Raw genomic sequence first — 24,429 nt, forward strand, 5'->3', positions numbered from 1 at the left:
GCAGACCCTGAGACAAATGCAACACAACATACGTCTGTACAACACAATCTAATGTCCATTTGACAGTACATTTCAAATCTGTCACTCCCACAATTTAGGAATATCCGTTTATTTACTCCAGCACCTTCATTCCCACAGTTCAGACTCATTTCTCACCGTGTGCTGAAAAGTTAACGATAACTGGTTCCTAATTTTAACATAAATCATGGGGTTGGAACGGATGGAACCGAGTGGACTAACGTTCCTGTCTTTGCAGTTTGGACATTTACACTGAACAGACTGAAGACAAATGTGGTCCAGATCTGATGTTTGGGTCCATATGTGACCTGGATCTGATCTGGAAAAGAACAGCACTAATCTGACCCACACCACTTTCATATGTGGTCCAAAATCTGACCCAGACCACTTTCAGTCTAGGTCACATTTATCCAACCTGTACGTCATTGAAATGCGATAAACGTCACAGTTCTGCGCTCCAGGAGTGTTCCTTCTGTCAACACAGTGTGTGTCTGCGTGGTCTGGTATTCCATCAGGACCTCTTTAGTCCATGTCCAGACTCTAAACTGACTCTAAACTGATAGAAGTTGCATTTAATGTAGAAAATGAACCAACACATGAAAAAAATCAGATTTCAGACAAAAATCTGAATTGTGCATTAGACCTGCTGTGGGCGGAGGCTTTAAAACACAATACAACCTAAGACCTATATGAAATTTAATACCATTTTAAGGCTTTTTTTAGGTATTAAATGCAGATTTGTAGACTTTTTTTCAGACTTTTTAAGACCTGTGGGAACCCTGTCTGAAACAGCAGTGGCCAATGAACAGGTTCAATAAAAGCCCTGTTTCTCTAACAGTAAATGTGCGTGTGATGAGGATGAGGCTGATGGCCGGTGTGGTTTTGTGGTTGTGTGGTTGTGAAGTTTAGTGGGTTTGTGGTTTTTGTGGTTGTGTGGTTTAGTGGCTTTGTGGTTTTTGTGGTTTTTGTGGTTGTGTGGTTTAGTGGCTTTGTGGTTTTTGTGGTTTTGTGGTTGTGTGGTTTAGTGGCTTTGTGGTTTTTGTGGTTTTGTGGTTGTGTGGTTTAGTGGCTTTGTGGTTTTGTGGTTTAGTGGCTTTGTGGTTTTTGTGGTTTTGTGGTTTAGTGGCTTTGTGGTTTTTGTGGTTTTGTGGTTGTGTGGTTTAGTGGCTTTGTGGTTTAGTGGCTTTGTGGTTTAGTGGTTTAGTGGTTTTGTGGTTTAGTGGCTTTGTGGTTTTGTGGTTTAGTGGCTTTGTGGTTTAGTGGCTTTGTGGTTTTTGTGGTTTTGTGGTTGTGTGGTTTTTGTGGTTTTGTGGTTTAGTGGCTTTGTGGTTTTTGTGGTTTTGTGGTTTAGTGGGTTTGTGGTTTTTGTGGTTTTGTGGTTTAGTGGGTTTGTGGTTTTGTGGTTTAGTGGCTTTGTGGTTTTTGTGGTTTTGTGGTTTAGTGGTTTTGTGGTTTAGTGGTTTAGTGGCTTTGTGGTTTTGTGGTTTAGTGGTTTAGTGGTTTTGTGGTTTTGTGGTTTAGTGGTTTAGTGGTTTTGTGGTTTAGTGGTTTAGTGGCTTTGTGGTTTTGTGGTTTAGTGGTTTAGTGGTTTTGTGGTTTGTGGTTTAGTGGCTTTGTGGTTTAGTGGTTTTGTGGTTTAGTGGCTTTGTGGTTTTGTGGTTTAGTGGCTTTGTGGTTTAGTGGTTTTGTGGTTTAGTGGCTTTGTGGTTTTGTGGTTTTGTGGTTTAGTGGTTTAGTGGTTTTGTGGTTTTGTGGTTTAGTGGCTTTGTGGTTTAGTGGTTTTGTGGTTTAGTGGCTTTGTGGTTTAGTGGCTTTGTGGTTTTGTGGTTTAGTGGCTTTGTGGTTTAGTGGTTTTGTGGTTTAGTGGCTTTGTGGTTTTGTGGTTTTGTGGTTTAGTGGCTTTGTGGTTTTGTGGTTTTGTGGTTTAGTGGCTTTGTGGTTTTGTGGTTTAGTGGCTTTGTGGTTTTGTGGTTTAGTGGCTTTGTGGTTTTTGTGGGTTTGTGGTTTGTCATTTGCGTGGGTGTTCGGTCTGACCTTCAGGGCGCAGTAGCAGCTGTGGAGGTTGTCCAGACGAGGAGAGAAAATAAACTCCTCATACACACCACCCATCGCCTGGAGAAAGAGCAGAAAAACAAAGCAAAGACAGAGAGAGAGAGACAGAGAGAGAGAGAGAGAGAGAGAGAGAGAGAGAGAGAGAGAGAGAGAGAGAGAGAGAGGAAACCCCTTCAGTTAGTTCACAGCAAAAAAAAAACCACAGCCGTCTGCTGAAAAAAAGAACATGTTTCGTCTATTAATGGTGTTTGCAACTGAAACGCTTTTAGAAATGTATTTTTTTTGGGGTGTAATAGAGGGTATGCACGTGACGCGGTGACGTCATCTTTTTGCTTATTTTTTTCATGTTATTTATTATTTTGTACGTTTCTATGTTCATTTTATTTACTATTTAACACATATAATCAAAAACCCCAGCATCTCCATCCACTGTCATTGATCCAACTCGGTGTTTTGTTGTTTTTTTTCTTCAGTTTCATTCAGTTTTTAGTTTATTTTGTTGTTACTTATTATTTTTGCCATTTTTTATCCATTTTGTTCATTTTATTGATCACTTTGGCTGTTTTTGTTCATTTCCTTTCTTACTTTACTCTTTTTTCCTTCATTTCAGTCATCTTTTTGCTGTTTTTTTCATGTTATTTATTATTCTCTACATGTTGGCGGAGGTCTGCGCTCTCCGAGTGCTTTTCTAGTTTTGTATCTGATTCATTTTTGTTCTGATGAAAATATTCCATAAAAAAAAGTGGTGGATGAAATGAAAATGTCAACACGTGAACTTCCTTCCCTGGTTCTTCATTTCATCAGTATGAAGGTTAGCCTCGTACATTTCCCATGATGCTTAGTGCTGCCACACTGTGTGTGTGTGTGTGTGTGTGTGTGTGTGTGTGTGTGTGTGTGTGTGTGTGTGACATCAGTGTGTGTTTGATCGGAGCTGACAGGCGGTGAACGGTGGACATTTGGGACTCACCGCCGGCTGAGTGTCAGTCAGACACAGTTCAAAGTCCAGCAGGGCTTCAGGCTGGACGCCCAGCTCTGAACACAGAACCTGGACCAGCGCCGGGTGGTGTTTGTCCACCTGAGGACACAAACACAGACATAGATGGATTTTTGTCTTTTTAGTGCTGTTGTAAATGTGTGTAACCTGTGCTGGTACTGCTCTGGTGTTCACAGCTGGATCCCACACCTCCGGTCTCCTAACATTAGTGCTGTTGTAAATGTGTTGTAAATATGTGTAAAGTGTGCTGGTACCGTGTTGTAAATGTGTTTAAAGTGTGCTAAATGTGTTGAAAATTTGTTGTAAATGTGTGTAAATGTGTTGTAAATGTGTGTAAAGTGTGCTAAATGTGTTGTAAATGTGTTGTAAATGTGTTGTAAATGTGTTGTAAATGTGTTGTAAATGTGTGTAAAGTGTGCTAAATGTGTTGTAAATGTGTGCAAAGTGTGCTAATTGTGTTGTAAATGTCTGTAAATGTGTGCTAAATGTGTTGTAAATGTGTGTAAATCTGTTGTAAATGTGTGCAAAGTGTGCTAAATGTGTTGTAAATGTGTGTAAATCTGTTGTAAATGTGTGCAAAGTGTGCTAAATGTGTTGTAAATGTGTGTGTAAATGTGTGCTAAATGTGTTGTAAATGTGTGCAAAGTGTGCTAAATGTGTTGTAAATGTGTGTAAATCTGTTGTAAATGTGTGTAAATGTGTGCTAAATGTGTTGTAAATGTGTGTAAAGTGTGCTAAATGTGTTGTAAATGTGTGTAAGTGTGTGCTAAATGTGTTGTAAATGTGTGAAAAGTGTGCTAAATGTGTTGTAAATGTGTGAAAAGTGTGCTAAATGTGTTGTAAATGTGTGAAAAGTGTGCTAAATGTGTTGTAAATGTGTGTAAATGTGTGCTAAATGTGTTGTAAATGTGTGTAAAGTGTGCTAAATGTGTTGTAAATGTGTGTAAATGTGTGCTAAATGTGTGTAAAGTGTGCTAAATGTGTTGTAAATGTGTGCAAAGTGTGCTAATTGTGTTGTAAATGTGTGTAAATGTGTGCTAAATGTGTTGTAAATGTGTGTAAATCTGTTGTAAATGTGTGCAAAGTGTGCTAAATGTGTTGTAAATGTGTGTAAATCTGTTGTAAATGTGTGCAAAGTGTGCTAAATGTGTTGTAAATGTGTGTGTAAATGTGTGCTAAATGTGTTGTAAATGTGTGCAAAGTGTGCTAAATGTGTTGTAAATGTGTGTAAATCTGTTGTAAATGTGTGCAAAGTGTGCTAAATGTGTTGTAAATGTGTGTAAATGTGTGCTAAATGTGTTGTAAATGTGTGTAAAGTGTGCTAAATGTGTTGTAAATGTGTGTAAATGTGTGCTAAATGTGTTGTAAATGTGTGAAAAGTGTGCTAAATGTGTTGTAAATGTGTGAAAAGTGTGCTAAATGTGTTGTAAATGTGTGAAAAGTGTGCTAAATGTGTTGTAAATGTGTGTAAAGTGTGCTAAATGTGTTGTAAATGTGTGTAAATGTGTGCTAAATGTGTTGTAAATGTGTGAAAAGTGTGCTAAATGTGTTGTAAATGTGTGAAAAGTGTGCTAAATGTGTTGTAAATGTGAGAAAAGTGTGCTAAATGTGTTGTAAATGTGTGTAAATGTGTGCTAAATGTGTTGTAAATGTGTGTAAAGTGTGCTAAATGTGTTGTAAATGTGTGTAAATGTGTGCTAAATGTGTTGTAAATGTGTGAAAAGTGTGCTAAATGTGTGTAAAGTGTGCTAAATGTGTTGTAAATGTGTGTAAATCTGTTGTAAATGTGTGTAAATGTGTTTTAAATGTGTGTTGGTACCGTGCTGGTGGCAGAGCTGGCGTCTCCAGATGAAGCAGAGCCTGTTTCCAGTTCCTCCTGGACCGCGGTGGCGATGATGGGCACGCTGGAAACGAACACAGATCAAACATCACAGTCTGTTTTCAACGACAGTAGAATACAGTAGATTGAATAGAACCATTCTTTATAAGTCCAACAGATGGAAATGAGTGGGTGTTCCACAGGGTCTGTGCTCTGGATCCTCTTTACAATTATTACAGACTCCTGCAAAACTCCTACTGTATACCACACTTTGACTTGATGTGTTTCTATACTTTATGTACTTTTCAGTGTTGGCTGTTCGTCTTTCAGACAGGGGAAGCTCATGGTCAGCTTACATAAAAATAAAAAGTCAAGTTATTTAAACATAAATTCGTCCTTCTGTTCCTTCTTCAGTAAATGCTCAGTGACCTTATCGTACCAACTAAACAAGAAAACGTTAAAATTGTGTTAAATTGAAACAAGGAAGTCCAGTGGTTGTGTTTTCTTTCAGGTCAGTAAATGAACAGTTCATTTGGTTTCTGTGATTCCACAGCAGAATGTGTGACGTATTAAACTGAACTGTGTCAGTGAAGGAGCAGATCTGAAAACAGCTGTCAATCAAACTGGAGTCAGCCTTCGGACCCGCCCTCCGATCGGCACGCGGAAGCTCGGCATCCGGCCCGGCCGAGCTCCGCCCACAGCTCCATTTGCCCCCAGAGACGCCGAGCGTCCGGGGGCGGGACAACAGGGTGTCATGTGTCCAGTGCTGGTCCAGTCTGTAGTGGTTTTAAAGCAGTTCCACTCAGTCCCATTGAAGTGCATGGACGCTGAGCGTCTACGGACAAATGCACTGAGCAGAGATGGAATGAACAAACACAGACACGGGAATGGAGGAGAAGTGAACAACATCCAGTCCACTGATCTGGGATCAGACTGATTCTGAACCAACTGGTCTGAGAGATGAACGTGTTCCAACACATTTGGAGTCAATGAAATGAAAACAACTGAACAGATTTGAGCATTTAATGGGATTCATTTTAGGAGGAGAGGAGCTTCCACTGCAGTCTGACACAAACACCTGGGATACTTGTATACTTGATGTACTTGTGTACTTTCTGCTCTTACTGACAGGTGTACTTCTATACTTTATGTACTTTTTTCTGTCCTACACCAGTGTGTGTGTATGTGTGTGTGTCCTCGGTGTTGGTACTTACAGGTGGTTCTCCTTGTTGGGTCCAAAGCAGTCGTTGACATCCCTCTGCAGGTGGATTGCCAGGTGTGGGATGCGCAGCAGAGGCCTGGACACGTGGACCAGCCGCTGGACCAGATGCTCATCACTCTGATTAAAAACACAAACAGGACGGAGCTCTGCATGAGTCCACAAAGGCACAGGTTACACTGCTTTAAGGTGGAAAATCTGGGCTGTTCTTAAATATCACACACACACACATATATATATATTACATATATATATACTAGTGGTGGGCCGCAATTAAAATTTTTAATTGCGATTAATTGCATGGCTTTCTGCGATTAATCGTGATTAATCACATAGTTGTTGGGGGGGGGGGGGGGGGGACGCATCAACAGCATGTATTGCCTTTCAGTGATATTCCAGACTGGAAGTACGCCGGTGATAAAAATAATTGCACGTCAGTGCTTCCAAGCAACTGTGTCCTTCTCCCCCCCACCATCTGAAGACATTTAAAATGAAAATGTCCATGTAAAAAACCACTACTTTTACATATGTGTATGTCCCCACCAGTGTATTTACAGTTGTGAGTGATTGACAGGAGTCTTAGTCCCACTAATCAGTACTAATACTAATAAGCCCATTAATGTGATGTTCAGTTGTTCAAAGCAAGCAAAAGGGGCCCTGAAGTGGTCAGAATAAGTGGCACTAAAGTATGTTTTGTCCTTTCCGTGTTACCGTAGTCAGTTCGGACATAGAACTAACAGACATGTTTCTTTCACTCTTGTTTGTATAGCCCCAAAAACGTTTGCCTGTGAGTATTTTATGTTCAGTTGTTGTCAGAATGAATAGTATCAAATATCTCTGAGGTGAACCTTTGTTGCTGAATAAAAAGACGTTGTAAATCTTTAATTAACCTGTGAATGCTAATCGTTAGCGTGTCTATGGATTTTCCCATTCAAGTTAGCATCGAGATAAAATGACTGCTAATACAACATTCACATCGTAAATAAGTAAAGGTTAGTTCAAAGGCTGGCATATTATACCTCAACACAACCAATGAATTTACATAAACTTAGCATGAGCCTGCAGAAAGAATTAGCAACCCATCTGCGACTGCTAGCATAAACAAATTAGCTTAAACATCAGCCTTACTTGTAAAGTTCGCCGGTTTTCTCCTCTCAGCTGCACATACACACAGCACCGGTGTGTGGACCGGCAAAATAAAAGCATGAGTTTCAAAATAAGGGTCCGTATGTATAAATCAACTAAGACTTGCTTGAAAGGCAGAACAATAATAAAACGGCGTTAACGTGAGATTAAAAAAATTGTCGCCGTTATTTAATGAATGCGTTAACGCGGTAATAACGCGTTAACTTGCCCAGCCCTAATATATACATATATATATATATATATATATATATATATATATATATATATATATATATATATGTGTGTGTGTGTGTGTGTGTGTTCCATTCCTGTTGGTGTGATGCATGGGCACTTTTTCCAAAGTTGACTTTGGAAGGTTTGACTTGACTATGTGTGTTTATGTATTGAAAACTCGTTTTTCTTTTATGTATGAAAGTTTGTGTCTGTAACTATTTAATGAACTGCTGCCTGTCTTGGCCAGGACACTCTTTGAAAAGAGATTTTTAATCTCAAAGAGGTTTTCCTGGTTCAATAAAGGGTAAATAAACATTTTTAAAAATATGTCTGATAATCCCCTCCTCCTCCTCCTGTCTGCTGCAGAACTCTCCTCCATTAAATGTGTAGTAGTCTGTAAAAACCAGCCTTTATATTTATATTTGGGATTTTGAAGTGAACTGTGGAGCTGGACATGACGACAGGTGTGGGGGCAGAGGTGTGGAACACTAGGAACTCTGGGAAATGGAACTGGACTGAACATTGACAGAAGACTCATGAACTGGAACTGGTTCTGCTGCTCACACACTGTCCCTTTAACTGGACTGGGTGGGATTGTCTATATATGAACACCTTATTTTATGGAAGTTTGGATTCTGTCCTCTTTACCTTTGACATATTCCATGTTCTATTTGATGTGTTTCTATATTCCATGTTCTATTTGATGTGTTTCTGTATTCCATGTTCTATTTGATGTGTTTCTATATTCCATGTTCTATTTGATGTGTTTCTGTATTCCATGTTCTATTTGATCTGTTTCTATATTCCATGTTCTATTTGATGTGTTTCTATATTCCATGTTCTATTTGATCTGTTTCTGTATTCCATGTTCTATTTGATCTGTTTCTGTATTCCATGTTCTATTTGATCTGTTTCTATATTCCATGTTCTATTTGATCTGTTTCTATATTCCATGTTCTATTTGATGTGTTTCTGTATTCCATGTTCTATTTGATCTGCTTCTGTATTCCATGTTCTATTTAATGTGTTTCTATGTTCCATGTTCTATTTGATCTGTTTCTGTATTCCATGTTCTATTTGATCTGTTTCTATATTCCATGTTTTATTTGATCTGTTTCTATATTCCATGTTCTATTTGATCTGTTTCTATATTCCATGTTCTATTTGATCTGTTTCTATATTCCATGTTCTATTTGATGTGTTTCTGTATTCCATGTTCTATTTGATCTGTTTCTATATTCCATGTTCTATTTGATCTGTTTCTGTATTCCATGTTCTATTTGATGTGTTTCTGTATTCCATGTTCTATTTGATCTGTTTCTATATTCCATGTTCTATTTGATCTGTTTCTATATTCCATGTTCTATTTGATGTGTTTCTGTATTCCATGTTCTATTTGATTTGTTTCTATATTCCATGTTCTATTTGATCTGTTTCTGTATTCCATGTTCTATTTGATCTGTTTCTATATTCCATGTTCTATTTGATCTGTTTCTGTATTCCATGTTCTATTTGATGCGTTTCTGTATTCCATGTTCTATTTGATCTGTTTCTATATTCCATGTTCTATTTGATCTGTTTCTGTATTCCATGTTCTATTTGATGCGTTTCTGTATTCCATGTTCTATTTGATCTGTTTCTATATTCCATGTTCTATTTGATCTGTTTCTGTATTCCATGTTCTATTTGATGCGTTTCTATATTCCATGTTCTATTTGATGTGTTTCTGTATTCCATGTTCTATTTGATCTGTTTCTATATTCCATGTTCTATTTGATCTGTTTCTATATTCCATGTTCTATTTGATGTGTTTCTGTATTCCATGTTCTATTTGATCTGTTTCTATATTCCATGTTCTATTTGATCCATGTTCTATTTGATCTGTTTCTATATTCCATGTTCTATTTGATCTGTTTCTATATTCCATGTTCTATTTGATGTGTTTCTGTATTCCATGTTCTATTTGATCTGTTTCTATATTCCATGTTCTATTTGATCTGTTTCTATATTCCATGTTCTATTTGATGTGTTTCTGTATTCCATGTTCTATTTGATCTGTTTCTATATTCCATGTTCTATCTGATCTGTTTCTATATTCCATGTTCTATTTGATCTGTTTCTATATTCCATGTTCTATTTGATGTGTTTCTATATTCCATGTTCTATTTGATGTGTTTCTGTATTCCATGTTCTATTTGATCTGTTTCTATATTCCATGTTCTATTTGATCTGTTTCTATATTCCATGTTCTATTTGATGTGTTTCTGTATTCCATGTTCTATTTGATCTGTTTCTATATTCCATGTTCTATTTGATCCATGTTCTATTTGATCTGTTTCTATATTCCATGTTCTATTTGATCTGTTTCTATATTCCATGTTCTATTTGATGTGTTTCTGTATTCCATGTTCTATTTGATCTGTTTCTATATTCCATGTTCTATCTGATCTGTTTCTATATTCCATGTTCTATTTGATCTGTTTCTATATTCCATGTTCTATTTGATGTGTTTCTATATTCCATGTTCTATCTGATCTGTTTCTATATTCCATGTTCTATTTGATGTGTTTCTGTATTCCATGTTCTATTTGATCTGTTTCTGTATTCCATGTTCTATCTGATCTGTTTCTATATTCCATGTTCTATTTGATGTGTTTCTATATTCCATGTTCTATTTGATGTGTTTCTGTATTCCATGTTCTATTTGATCTGTTTCTATATTCCATGTTCTATTTGATGTGTTTCTATATTCCATGTTCTATTTGATGTGTTTCTGTATTCCATGTTCTATTTGATCTGTTTCTATATTCCATGTTCTATCTGATCTGTTTCTATATTCCATGTTCTATTTGATGTGTTTCTATATTCCATGTTCTATTTGATGTGTTTCTGTATTCCATGTTCTATCTGATCTGTTTCTATATTCCATGTTCTATTTGATGTGTTTCTATATTCCATGTTCTATTTGATGTGTTTCTGTATTCCATGTTCTATCTGATCTGTTTCTATATTCCATGTTCTATTTGATGTGTTTCTATATTCCATGTTCTATTTGATGTGTTTCTATATTCCATGTTCTATTTGATGTGTTTCTATATTCCATGTTCTATTTGATCTGTTTCTGTATTCCATGTTCTATCTGATCTGTTTCTATATTCCATGTTCTATTTGATGTGTTTCTGTATTCCATGTTCTAGTTGATCTGTTTCTATATTCCATGTTCTATTTGATCTGTTTCTATATTCCATGTTCTATTTGATCTGTTTCTATATTCCATGTTCTATTTGATGTGTTTCTGTATTCCATGTTCTATTTGATCTGTTTCTATATTCCATGTTCTATTTGATCTGTTTCTATATTCCATGTTCTATTTGATGTGTTTCTATATTCCATGTTCTATTTGATCTGTTTCTATATTCCATGTTCTATTTGATGTGTTTCTATATTCCATGTTCTATTTGATGTGTTTCTATATTCCATGTTCTATTTGATGTGTTTCTATATTCCATGTTCTATTTGATGTGTTTCTGTATTCCATGTTCTATCTGATCTGTTTCTATATCCCATCTGGCGTGACCCTAAACCATCTTCATACCTTTACCATCACACGCCCTGCCACCGTCAGGTCCCGGTCGAACCAGGTGTTCCAGATGCCACCGCCGTAACACTCCACACCCACCTGCAGACAGCCCTGTTTGGTCCGCTTGGACCGAGGCTTCACCTGCACAAACAGGAAGAAAAAAAGGCTTTGATTTTGAAAATACAGGAATAATAAAAGGCTTTTATTCTGAAAATACAGGAATAATAAAAGGCTTTTATTCTGAAAATACAGGAATAAAAAAAGGTTTTTATTCTGCACATACAGGACACAAAGGCTTTGATTCTGCACCACAGCAGCAGCAGCTCATTCCATGTCAGGTTAGAGAAAGAAAAACAGAAGACGACTGGAGAACATCTGCTACAGTCTCCGCAGTAGTCCAGAGCCACCGTTGGTCCAAAAATCTCTAGAACACGCAGCTTTTTGTCCAAGATAACTGGAGATTTTGGGACCAAGGTGGTTCAAAGGTAAAGAAACTGGGGCAGTAGTTCATTAACCGAAATAAATTGTGGTTTTTGAGATTTACTGCTTGTTGCGTGTTTGCAGTAGAAAGGTGAGAGGTGGGCGCTCACCCTGAGGCAGGGGCTGTCTGTGTGGGCTCCGATCATGGAGAAGCCGTTCCCAGGAAGGTAACGTCCACCCACAGCGAAGGCAATGAGGCTGGAGAAGTTCCTGGTCACAAAGTACTGCACAGACCACAGAGCAGACATGAAAGAAAAGGAGTTTAGCACTAATCTGCATAAATGCCAGGGGAAATGATTGTGTTTGTAAAGTAAAAGTAGTAGACCCCCTGTCCAGTTGGTGTCAGAGCTCATATTAATCAGTGTCAAGTCTTGTGTCGTTGTTTCTCTGACTTTAGCCTAAATTCGATGCTTTTAGTTCAAACTGTGCAGACAGCTGAGTCTCCTTAGTTCTTTTAAAGCCCAGTAAATGTGATGGCACTGATAAACGTGGTGAAAAAAAGAGGAACTGATGCGGTGAGGGATGACGGACAAGCAAGTTATACTGCACTTCTGATGGCATCTGGTGTGTTCTATGTCCTCATGTTCTACCTTTCATGTGTTATTTGATGGCATGTCCATTTGTTTCCAGATCTGTGCTTCACTGATCCAGAATGCTGCTGCTCGAGTCCTCACTAAGACCAAGAGAGTGGACCACATCAGCCCAGTTCTGAGGTCTCTACACTGGACCACATCAGCCCAGTTCGGAGGTCTCTACACTGGACCACATCAGTCCAGTTCTCAGGTCTCTACACTGGACCACATCAGCCCAGTTCTCAGGTCTCTACACTGGACCACATCAGCCCAGTTCGGAGGTCTCTACACTGGACCACATCAGTCCAGTTCTCAGGTCTCTACACTGGACCACATCAGCCCAGTTCTCAGGTCTCTACACTGGACCACATCAGTCCAGTTCTCAGGTCTCTACACTGGACCACATCAGCCCAGTTCTCAGGTCTCTACACTGGACCACATCAGCCCAGTTCGGAGGTCTCTACACTGGACCACATCAGCCCAGTTCTCAGGTCTCTACACTGGACCACATCAGCCCAGTTCTCAGGTCTCTACACTGGACCACATCAGTCCAGTTCTCAGGTCTCTACACTGGACCACATCAGCCCAGTTCTGAGGTCTCTACACTGGACCACATCAGCCCAGTTCGGAGGTCTCTACACTGGACCACATCAGTCCAGTTCTCAGGTCTCTACACTGGACCACATCAGTCCAGTTCTGAGGTCTCTACACTGGACCACATCAGTCCAGTTCTCAGGTCTCTACACTGGACCACATCAGCCCAGTTCTGAGGTCTCTACACTGGACCACATCAGCCCAGTTCTGAGGTCTCTACACTGGACCACATCAGTCCAGTTCTCAGGTCTCTACACTGGACCACATCAGTCCAGTTCTCAGGTCTCTACAGTGGACCACATCAGTCCAGTTCTCAGGTCTCTACACTGGACCACATCAGCCCAGTTCTCAGGTCTCTACACTGGACCACATCAGTCCAGTTCTCAGGTCTCTACACTGGACCACATCAGCCCAGTTCTGAGGTCTCTACACTGGACCACATCAGCCCAGTTCTCAGGTCTCTACACTGGACCACATCAGTCCAGTTCTCAGGTCTCTACACTGGACCACATCAGCCCAGTTCTCAGGTCTCTACACTGGACCACATCAGCCCAGTTCTCAGGTCTCTACACTGGACCACATCAGTCCAGTTCTGAGGTCTCTACACTGGACCACATCAGTCCAGTTCTGAGGTCTCTACACTGGACCACATCAGCCCAGTTCTCAGGTCTCTACACTGGACCACATCAGTCCAGTTCTCAGGTCTCTACACTGGACCACATCAGCCCAGTTCTCAGGTCTCTACACTGGACCACATCAGTCCAGTTCTCAGGTCTCTACACTGGACCACATCAGTCCAGTTCTCAGGTCTCTACACTGGACCACATCAGTCCAGTTCTCAGGTCTCTACACTGGACCACATCAGTCCAGTTCTGAGGTCTCTACACTGGACCACATCAGCCCAGTTCTGAGGTCTCTACACTGGACCACATCAGTCCAGTTCTGAGGTCTCTACACTGGACCACATCAGCCCAGTTCTGAGGTCTCTACACTGGACCACATCAGCCCAGTTCTCAGGTCTCTACACTGGCTCCCTGTCTCTCAGAGAATAGACTTTAAATTCTCTTACTAGCATATAAAGCACAGAATGGTTTAGGCCCAAAATCCATCAGAGACCTTCTAGTCCAGTATGAACCATCCAGACCACTCAGGTCATCTGGTGCAGGTCTGCTCTGTGTTCCCAAAGTCAGAACTAAACATGGAGAATCAGCGTTCAGTTTCTATGCTCCGTATATCTGGAACAAACTACCAGAAAATATCAGGTCTGCTGAGAGTCTGAGTTCTTTTAAGTCCAGGTTAAAGACTCACCTGTTCACTGCTGCCGCTGACTAAAAGGCTTTTGACTTTTTAAATTTTATATTCTCTTTGAAACTCTGCACTGCAACTTTTACTTTAATATGTGTGTGTTTTTATTTTTATTTTATTTTATTTTGATTTTATGTGTTGTTTTCTTACTTGCTGTTTTTAATCACCTTTTATATGTTTCTTTTATAATGTTTTAAACGTGTTTCTTTTTGTTTCTTTTATTTCAATGTCCTGTGTGAAGCACCTTGAATTGCCTTGTTGCTGAAATGTGCTATACAAATAAACTTGCCTTGCCTTGCCTTCACAGAACCTGAACCCTAACCCTCAGTTCATGGGATTGGACAGTGTGTGAACAAACACATGACAGTTTAGAATGTGTACAGAGAACACACCAGTTCAAAGTGGGGTATAGAATTATACCGGTGGTGAGATCACATTGGTTTATCAGCCAGCTGCAACTACAGCTGCTGCATCATTGAGATGTTTTTGAGCATTAAATACTACGAAATATATTTCAGTATCATTAAAAAATAAAAATTTGAAATGACGGATAATAATGTTATGACAGAGTTTTTACGACCCTGTCCGACAAAATGACGGACAATAAAAATGTCTAGAGCAACCTCTACTGCAAACGTCCAATAAAATCCACCTGTGTCATGTGATCCTCTTCCTCACACTCACATCAAAGGCCCAGAATCATGTTTAACCAGAAAATCTTCCTGTTTTTGACCAAATCTGACACTTGTCAAATTCACCTTGTGCATATTTTGGGCCTAAAATTCCCACACTGCTGTAGATTAGTCTGGGTCTGAACCCCCATAAATCCTGTAATAATCAGGGACAGCAGGTCCGTCCACGTCCCCCTTAGGTTCAGGTGTCTTTGGTCCTGTCCCACCTTGCTGGACGGTTTGATGTCCCACTTCTCAGCCTCCTTCAGTTCGATGAATCCGGCCTCCAGCAGACGGCGCTTACATTCTTCCACCACTGCAGAGGAAACACAACAAACAACGCTCAGTCTGTTTTTAACTGGTTTTACTGGAAACGGTCCATCTGAGCTCAACCATAGGACTGTTTCTCACCATCTTTACCCTTTAGAACTCAAAAACAGACTGGAAAATAAACGAAAAAGAAAGAAAAACCAGATACTGTTTCTGTCTCACCTGGTTTTTAACCTGTAAAGCCCCAAATATCCACAATACATGTGAATAATAGATGGAAAATGCAGTTTGACTTCAGTTATTCATCAGATAAAATGTACAAAAACTTGTAAAATGAAAGTAAAATGAGCAAAATACTGTTCATTCAGTTTTCTCTGTTTTGATACAATTACCTTTGAATTTACTCTGAACTTTAATGAACATCTACATAAAAATGCCTGATTTTCACTGAAAAATACAAAATTCAGTGAATAGTGTCAGAATAAATGGTGATAAATCTTGAAAAAAAAAAAAAGGTTCAGTCCATTTTGAAATCCCTACAACAGGGTTTTGACAAAAGCACAGGTATTTTTCAGGCAAATTTTAACTTTTACTCCCAAATATAGGTAAAATGATGAAGTTTGGCATCTGCTGAAGGGTCACAGCTTGAACTAAGGTTGTTTGGTTTGGAATGTTTTTGTCTGTACATTTAGTTTTAAGTTCACAGAGAATCTATTCAATTCAATTCACAAAAAGTCACTTTTTCTTCAGTTTTCTCTGTTTTTGAGAAAAGAACTTTTGAATTAATTCTGAGCTTTAATGGACGAGTAAATCTAGGAAAATACTCAATTTACACTGAAAAAAATGCAAAATATTGAGAATTATGATAAATGGTGATAAATCGATTAAGAAAAGTGAAATAGAGAAACTAACCCCAAAGTAGCACTGGGTCTTTATGGATTTAGAAGCCATGAAATAAAAAACAAAGAGGTAAAAATAGAATAGTAGGTGGAATAAAGACTAGACTACAGCAGAATGTGAATGTAAATGTATTTAGAATAGCAGCGGTGGTGCATTCAGGAACAGTTATGAGGGGAATAATGGATCAAATGGAATTTCATTCTGTCTTTAATGACTGTTTGATGCATCTCATCTTTAACTGTCATTAATCCTACAGTATTTACATGTTTATTTGAGGTTTGAAGAGTCTGTGACTGCGCCAAACTTCTAATCTAACTTCATTTGTGATCTGTGTGTAAAACACACAGATTACATTTATTGTTTTCCAGGTCGTAAACTTTATCTTCCTTCAGACTTTGTTTGGAGGTCGTGGTACAAAGGTGTGTGACACGATGGAATGTGTTCAGCGTCTGCAGAACACTATCTAATCTGAGCTTCAAAGTGGGCTGTCAATCAAAGGCCACCACTCAACACTGTCTTTGTCCCGTCATTAATAGGAGGATGAACTTTATGTCCAACTACATTAAACCACAGGTGTCCAACATGCATCCCGGGGGCCAATACCGGCCCACCAAAGGTTCCATTGCAGCCCAGCATGATGAAAGTGCATAAATGAACCTGAACAGTCCAGGTTGAACAAATCCTTTTGGTTCAGGTTCCACATACAGACCAATGTGATCTACAGTCAAAAGAACAACACAATAAACCAGAAAGAATGACAAACACACATTTACTGTGAAAAATTATGTGGAAAAAAACTGAAGTGAAAACAATCCCATTACACTGTGAAAATATTTACATTTACAAAACTATTCTTTCACAATAAAATGCAAATAAATACATAAATAAAACCACAGATGAACAACCTGAAATGTACAATTTTCACAATATTATGTCTGTTCCTAAATGTTTGGTGCATTTATGGATCCACTGGGATCTGGAGTTGTGTTCATAATAATAACAGATGGAATATTGGAGAAATTGATCAAATTTTAGTTCAAACTCCAACATTTGAACTATATTCTGCCTGTTCCCAAATGTTTATGGAACACTGTGTGGAAATGTACATGTAGAAATAATAAGTCCAGGCAGAGAATTGTTAAAAGTGCACTAATTTTTCCAATGAAATTTCTGTTTTTTCAGGTTATTCATATCTTTTTGTAAAATGTAAGTATTTTCAGAATTTAATTGAGTTTTTTTGTTCTAAAACAAAAAGAAAAACATGGATTTGTCATTATTTATAGGTTATTAAGTCATTATTTTACTATTCTAGACCAAATAGAAGTCTGTGGAATTGGACCAATATTCTGCCTCTTACTAAATGGTGTATTTGTAGATCCACTGTGATCTGTAAGTTATGATGCACATGTATAAATGATAAACTAAGGCCTGTGTTCAAATGGCACTTATTTTTCTAAAGAATTTTCACATTCATATTTGTTCATGTTGTGTTCAAGTACGGTTCGTAAATGTGAACATTTTCATTACGGCATTTGACTTTTTCCACAAAAAAAAGAGGAAAAAACTTTGGAGTTGACATTATTTCTCAGTTTTTATCCTATTATTTATATTATTTTACTGGTTTGGCCCACTTTAGATCAGATCAGGGTGTATGTGGAATTGAATTAACATGAGTTTGACAGCCCTGTGCTACACTATTAATGTATTAGTTTTAAGAATTCGGTTCGACGCTTGAATCCTTCATATTCAACAAGCATGAACCCTCTGCTGTGAAGACACTTTGCACAGTTAATATAAAAACAGACCGTCTTTTCAACACTTTACCGTGATATGGAGACACTCCTCTGTTGACAAACTGCAGAAACTCTCTGGCTGCAGACTGCACGGCCTCTTTGGAGCTCTTCATGATCACGGACTGGAGGAAAACACAGAAGTTAGCAACTTACAAACACTCTGTTAGCAATGCTACGAGCTAGCAGCTACTAGCTGGAACTTCGGACTTTAAACATATATTAAAACTCTGTACTTTTCACTTCAAAGTTAACACAGAAACAGACAAAAATACGATACATGCAGCCGGTGAGTGACATGTAGGTGTTTGTACAATTTAGCTGAACGTTAAGTGATTTTAAAAAAGTAACTGCCTAGATTTGTCCGAGAATAGGCGCACCGGCTGTTAGCTAATCTGTGCTAGCTAACCTGAGCAGCACACCCGCAGCTTTGTGCCTTTTCTTCTTCACTGTCCTTCCTCTCTCGGCCAAAGTCAAAGCAGCTGTCTGTGACGGGACAACACCTCCACATGCCGCACACGCAATACTCATTTTTATAGCTCTTACCTGCATTAATTGGACCCTAAAACTCTGAAGTCCAGCTGACGGAGCTGAGTGGAACTGGGGTCAGATACGAACGGAACAGAGCTGTCAGTGTTTACGGCCGCAGGTGGCGCCACACTGACACCTGGTGGACAGGCGGTGTCATTACAACCTGCACAACGGAAATAGATGAGGAAAACCCTGAACTTCTGGGGGTTATTGAAAGTTTTTCCAGGTAAAGCACAAAGACCACGCCGTCCCAATTTTTGTACAAATACATACCTTTAAAATAAAACCACTAAACTTTAAATTCCAGCAAGCGAAAAAGTAAATATCACTGCAGCTCTTAACCCTCTGGTATCCAGGTGTGCCTTTTACGCACACTTTGCACTTCGTGTTAAAAAACTTCATATTATTTTTCACAATTTAAATCGGGTTAGAATTCAAAAGTTGTTCATTTTTGCATGATCTTTAAAATTCTGTCCACCAACTAAAATGTGCACATTGTAAACAAAAGAAAATGACCAGACTAGCATCTGTCTGCCAAGTGTGCATAAAACGCACTATTTCTAACATTTGATCTGTAGGATTAGGACTGAGCTGGATTTACAAAAATAAAGTCACATTAGAGCAGAAAAATAAATCAATATATAATATTTAATAGTCTGATTTATAGGTGTGCATTTTATGCACACTTGATGACAGATGCTAGTATTTTTGAACATTTGACCTAGCACCAAAAATAATAATGTAAATTAACTGATGTTGGAGTTAATCATTGACATATGCCAGGATGAAAAAATCAAATAATACGTGATCCACTTTTTATGGAGTACATTGAAAAAATAATAATTTTGTGTTTTTTGCATCAAAAAAATGGTTTGTTTCCATTACAAACACAGCATTTAAAGGGTTAAAACGTGACAATTATTGAGTATTTGGTATTTTTATTTACAGCTCAAGTTGATAAAATAGAAAAAAGTGTAAAAGAATTAAAAACAAACTGAAAATTTTTTTGACATTATTCCATGAGTGTGTGAAAAACGCACACTTGGTGCTTAGTCAGGGCCTTGGTAGACAGGATACCAGCATTCATTTTCTGATGTTTGATAAAACATCCTGACTTTAACCTTTAAAACACATTTAGCTCAGTTTGCTGTGTGTCGTTTAAGGCTGTGCACATTTGTCCTGTGTTTTCCTGTTGTACAAACAAACAAGACATAAATATGTGCCATCATTTCAACCCTGTAAAAACAACTAAAGGTGGAATAAGACTTTTTTTCTTCCATAATAATGCACAGCTTTAAAAACTCCAGATAAAATACCTGCTATATGTCAAAGTACTTTTAATTCACATGTGCAATAACTTGTTTGTTACCTCTAAGGACTCTTATTATTACTATTACTCTTTTTTTATAATACTCTATTTTTACAAATGTGTATCTGAGCCGTACATGCAATAACTGAATAACTTTTTTTTTTGTATGTTTTAGCTGTGTTCATGTTTTGTATCTGTCTGTTTTTGTCATATCTTTATTTTTTCTTCAAGCTCCCTTTTCTGACTCAGGGAAACGCACAAGAATTCCAATGTGCCTATACTGCTATGTATCTGTGCAAATGCCAAATAAAGTCTATTCTATTCTATAAAAGTGTATAAATGCTGTGAAATGCATGGACTGCAGCCGTTAACACCTGCAGACAGAACTGATGCAGTGTTCAACAAACCAGAGGAGCAGCAGCTTCCAAGTGTCTGTTTTTAGTGTCTGACCTGATGGGAGTTTACACTGAGCAGCCATTAACCAGCACAGGAACCAGCCTTATATAGACCTGAACACTGAGGAGGAGGAGGGGGAGGAGGAGGGGGAGGGGGAGGAGGAGGAGGAGGGGGAGGAGGAGGAGGAGGAGGAGGAAGAGGAGGAGGAGGAGGGGGAGGAAGAGGAGGAGGGGGAGGGGGAGGAGGAGGAGGGGGAGGAGGAGGAAGAGGAGGGGGAGGAGGAGGAGGAGGAGGAGGGGGAGGGGGAGGAGGAGGAGGAGGAAGAGGAGGGGGAGGAGGAGGAGGAGGAGGAGGAGGGGGAGGAAGAGGAGGAGGAAGAGGAGGAGGAGGAGGGTGATGAAGGTCTGTGTACTTCAGCTGTCAGCTCCCATGGCCTGTGCTGCTGTTGAGGAAGAACAGGGAAGGACACACACACACACACACACACACACACACACACACACACACACACACTCATACTTACACACACACACACACACATACATACATACTTACACACACACACACACACACACACACACATACATACTTACACACACACACACATACTTACACACACACACACACACACATACTTACATAAACACACACACACACTCACACATACATACTTACACACACACACACACACACTCATACTTACACACACACACATACATATATACTTACACACACACATACTTACACACACACACACATACATATATACTTACACACACACATACATATATACTTACACACACACATACTTTCACACACACACACATACATATACTTACACACACACACACACACACATACTTACACACGCACACACACACATACATACATACATAAACACACACACACATACATACATACACACACACATACATACTTACACACACACACACATACATACTTACACACACACACACACATACACACACACACACACATAATACACACTTACACACACATACATACTTACACACACACATACATACTTACACACACACATACATACATACACACACACACACATATATACTTACACACACACACATACACACACATACATACACATACTTACACACACACACACACACACACATACTTACACACACACATACATATATACTTACACACATACATACACACATACATATATACTTACACACACATACTTACACACACACACACACACACACATATATACTTACACACACACATACATATATACTTACACACATACATACATACACACACACATACATACATACTTACACACACACACATACTTACACACACACACACACACACACATACATACACACACATACTTACACACACACACACATACATATATACTTACACACACACACACACACACTTACATATATACTTACACACACACACACACACATACTTACACACACATACATACACACACACATACATACATACACACACACATACATATATACTTACACACACACACATACTTACACACACACACATACATACATACTTACACACACACACATACTTACACACACACATACATACACACATACATATATACTTACACACACACACACATACATATATACTTACACACACACACATACTTACACACACACACACACACATATATAATTACACACACACACACACACACACACACATATATACTTACACACACACACATACTTACACACACACATACATACATATATACTTACACACACACACACACACATACTTACACACACACATACATACATATATACTTACACACACACACACATACATACATACTTACACACACACACACACACACACACACATATACTTACACACACACACACACACACACACATACTTACATATATACTTACACACACACACACATACATACACACACAAACGCACACACACGTTCAGCTTCTATTAACCCTTTCATGCATGAATTATGAGTCTTTGTCTAGATTTGTTTTCCCCAACTGTTTTTACTCCTCTTTAGGCATGGAAAAAAAAAAATGCGATTGACATTTTTTTTCATGAACCTATTTTTCATGGAGTTCCAAAAATGTCCACTCAGCTGGACACCATGGGTTTCATTTTAGAAGCAAAGGAACATGTATTTACTGATCTACTGTGTAAAATCTATGAAATAAAACAGATTTTAATGCAGCTAATCTGATGTTCTCTCACATTTTAACATACTCTAATACTAGTCATTACTCACTTCATGGAGATAATGTGCAAAAAAAAACTTTTTGGTTCAAAAAAACAAACCAAACTGTTAACTGCAGTCTAATAACAATAACAAGGCCAAGGTTTATTTATATAGCACACTTAAAAACAGACACTGCTGTCCCAAAGTGCTGTATAGAATGTATATAATAATGAAACGAAAACTCACCAAATTTTTCAGAAATGCAACACATTGAATTTTCATATAGGTTTTGTAGATGTTGGTAAAGAAATGCTGCGACAGCGCCCCCTTTAAAAGTGGAAATACATTACACCAATGGGACCACGTCCAACGTAAAGTTTGTCGTAGAGCCACAAAAATCAGTACACAGATTCATCGTCAGGAGACAAACAAAAAATATTATCATGGCCACGCCCCTAAACCAACCCTTAGTCAGCCATATTGGATTGAAATTTCCAAAATGTTGAGTCAGCGTTTTCACTGTTGTCGTATTTTAACCATCTCCTCCTTGGGCGTTTGGCCAAATGAGCTCAAAATCCGTGTACAGTATCTAGACAAGTGGGCCATCAAAAGTTAGCCAAATGTTTGGGATCTGTGTCACCGGTTTTGTGCGACAAAGTCGCAAACTTTGCGAAGTTTTTTCGAAAATTTACCATTACAAAAATTGCTTCAGCTCAGACATACGAACACCGATTTAGCTCAAATTTGAATCAGTTGTCAATCTCCCAGGCCTACACCCATTCATCATAAGACATAAAATTTGGTGCTAGAGCGCCACCTGCTGAACGATGGACATACTTGTACTGGACGTGCCCGTGGCGAGGGCCTTTAATTGCGGCTTTAATTTGTCCTGTTCTTTTGTGCTTTTCCTTTACTCATTTCTAATCCCCACATTTGAATGTTTACTTCCATCCTGTTGAATGTTAAAACCTTCTCCTCCTGATGTCATGACATACCAATGTGAGGACGGTGGGACGGCGGCGGCGTCCTCACATGGTGAGCTGGTGCAGGTCGTCTCTGACAGGACGTGAAGCCATCCTGCCTTAAAAAGGAAAACTATCTGTGTGTGAGGAGCCCACAGGGTTCGGCTGGAGCCTGAAGGAACACATTCCCAAACACTGGGACTTCCACCGGCCCAGCAGAGTGAACACCAGGGTTCTGGACGTCCAACACATGCACACCCACCACATGTTTGGACATGTGGACAATTAATGACATTCTACAGCAGGGCTCTGAAACTCCTGTTCTTCCAGGTTCCACATTCAGTCTGATTGGATCTGCAGTGGACCCAACCAGTCAAATAAGAACAGAAGAATATAGAAATAATGACAACTCCAAAACCACCTCAAAATTACACCAAAACCACCTAAAAATTACTCAAAAATCACTTTAAAACCACTACAAAATTTGAAGTTGTCATTATTTATAGGCATAATGTTAGGTGGTTTTTTTGGGAGGTGATTTTTAGGTGTTTTTGGGGTCATTTTGGGGTCATTTTTAGGTGGGGTGATTCTTAGGCGTTTTTTTGGGTGGTTTTTAGGTGGTATTTAGATGGGGGGTTTTTTGTGTAATTTTTAGGTAGTTTTTGGGTGATTTTTGAGTCATTTTTAGGTGGTTTTTTTTGGGTGATTTTAGGTGTTTTTTAGGTGTTTTTTCAGAAGTTTTTTGAGTAGTTTTCAGGTGGTTTTTGGGTCATTTTTAGGTGTTTTTTTGAGTGGTTTTTAGATGTTTTTTGAGTATTTTTTAGATAATTTTTTGGATGATTTTTAGGTGTTTTTGGGGTCATTTTTGGGTCATTTCAGGGTTTTTTTTGGGGTGATTTTAAGGTGTTTTTTTGGGTGGTTTTTAGATGTTTTTTGAGTCATTTTTAGGTGTTTTTGGGGTCATTTTTGAGTGATTTTTGGGTGGTTTTTTATGGTGATTTTTAAGTATTTTTTAGGTGGTTTTTAGATGTTTTTTGTGTAATTTTTAGGTGGTTTTGGGGTCATTTTTGGGTCATTTTTAGGTGGGTTTTTTGTGTAATTTTTAGGTGGTTTTGGGGTCATTTATGGGTCATTTTTAGGTGGGTTTTTTGTGTAACTTTTAGGTGGTTTTGGGATCATTTTTGGGTCATTTTTAGGTGGGTTTTTTGTGTAATTTTTAGGTGGTTTTGGGGTCATTTTTGGGTCATTTTTAGGTGTTTTTTTGTGTAATTTTTAGGTGGTTTTGGGGTCATTTTTGGGTCATTTTTAGGTGGGTTTTTTGGGTGATATTTAGGTGGTTTTTGGGGTCACTTTTGGGTGAATTTGGGTGATTTTTGAGTAGTAACTT

At 38.6% G+C, this 24,429-nt stretch overlaps 1 protein-coding gene across 3 annotated transcripts in view; it reads right to left on the minus strand.

Annotated features, from left to right (window-relative positions):
* dnpep (aspartyl aminopeptidase) overlaps positions 1–18,313 on the minus strand; it is a 29,717-nt gene extending 11,404 nt beyond the window's left edge. The window contains exons 1-10 of one of the 3 annotated variants that reach the window (XM_030130669.1): positions 18,170–18,313; positions 17,658–17,748; positions 14,891–14,979; positions 11,632–11,745; positions 11,057–11,182; positions 6,098–6,222; positions 4,884–4,968; positions 3,038–3,145; positions 2,053–2,130; positions 1–7 (exon numbers count right to left, since the gene is read on the minus strand). The exon at positions 1–7 is cut by the window's left edge and continues 74 nt beyond it. In XM_030130669.1, the coding sequence (XP_029986529.1) occupies positions 1–7; positions 2,053–2,130; positions 3,038–3,145; positions 4,884–4,968; positions 6,098–6,222; positions 11,057–11,182; positions 11,632–11,745; positions 14,891–14,979; positions 17,658–17,748; positions 18,170–18,175 (829 nt within the window). In that variant the 5' untranslated portion in view covers positions 18,176–18,313. The other 2 variants (XM_030130668.1, XM_030130667.1) reach the window with 2 other exon arrangements.
* Positions 18,314–24,429: the final 6,116 nt, after the last annotated feature.

The sequence above is a fragment of the Sphaeramia orbicularis genome, unplaced genomic scaffold, assembly GCF_902148855.1.
Source record: "Sphaeramia orbicularis unplaced genomic scaffold, fSphaOr1.1, whole genome shotgun sequence".
In the NCBI taxonomy this organism is placed as follows: Eukaryota; Metazoa; Chordata; class Actinopteri; order Kurtiformes; family Apogonidae; genus Sphaeramia; species Sphaeramia orbicularis.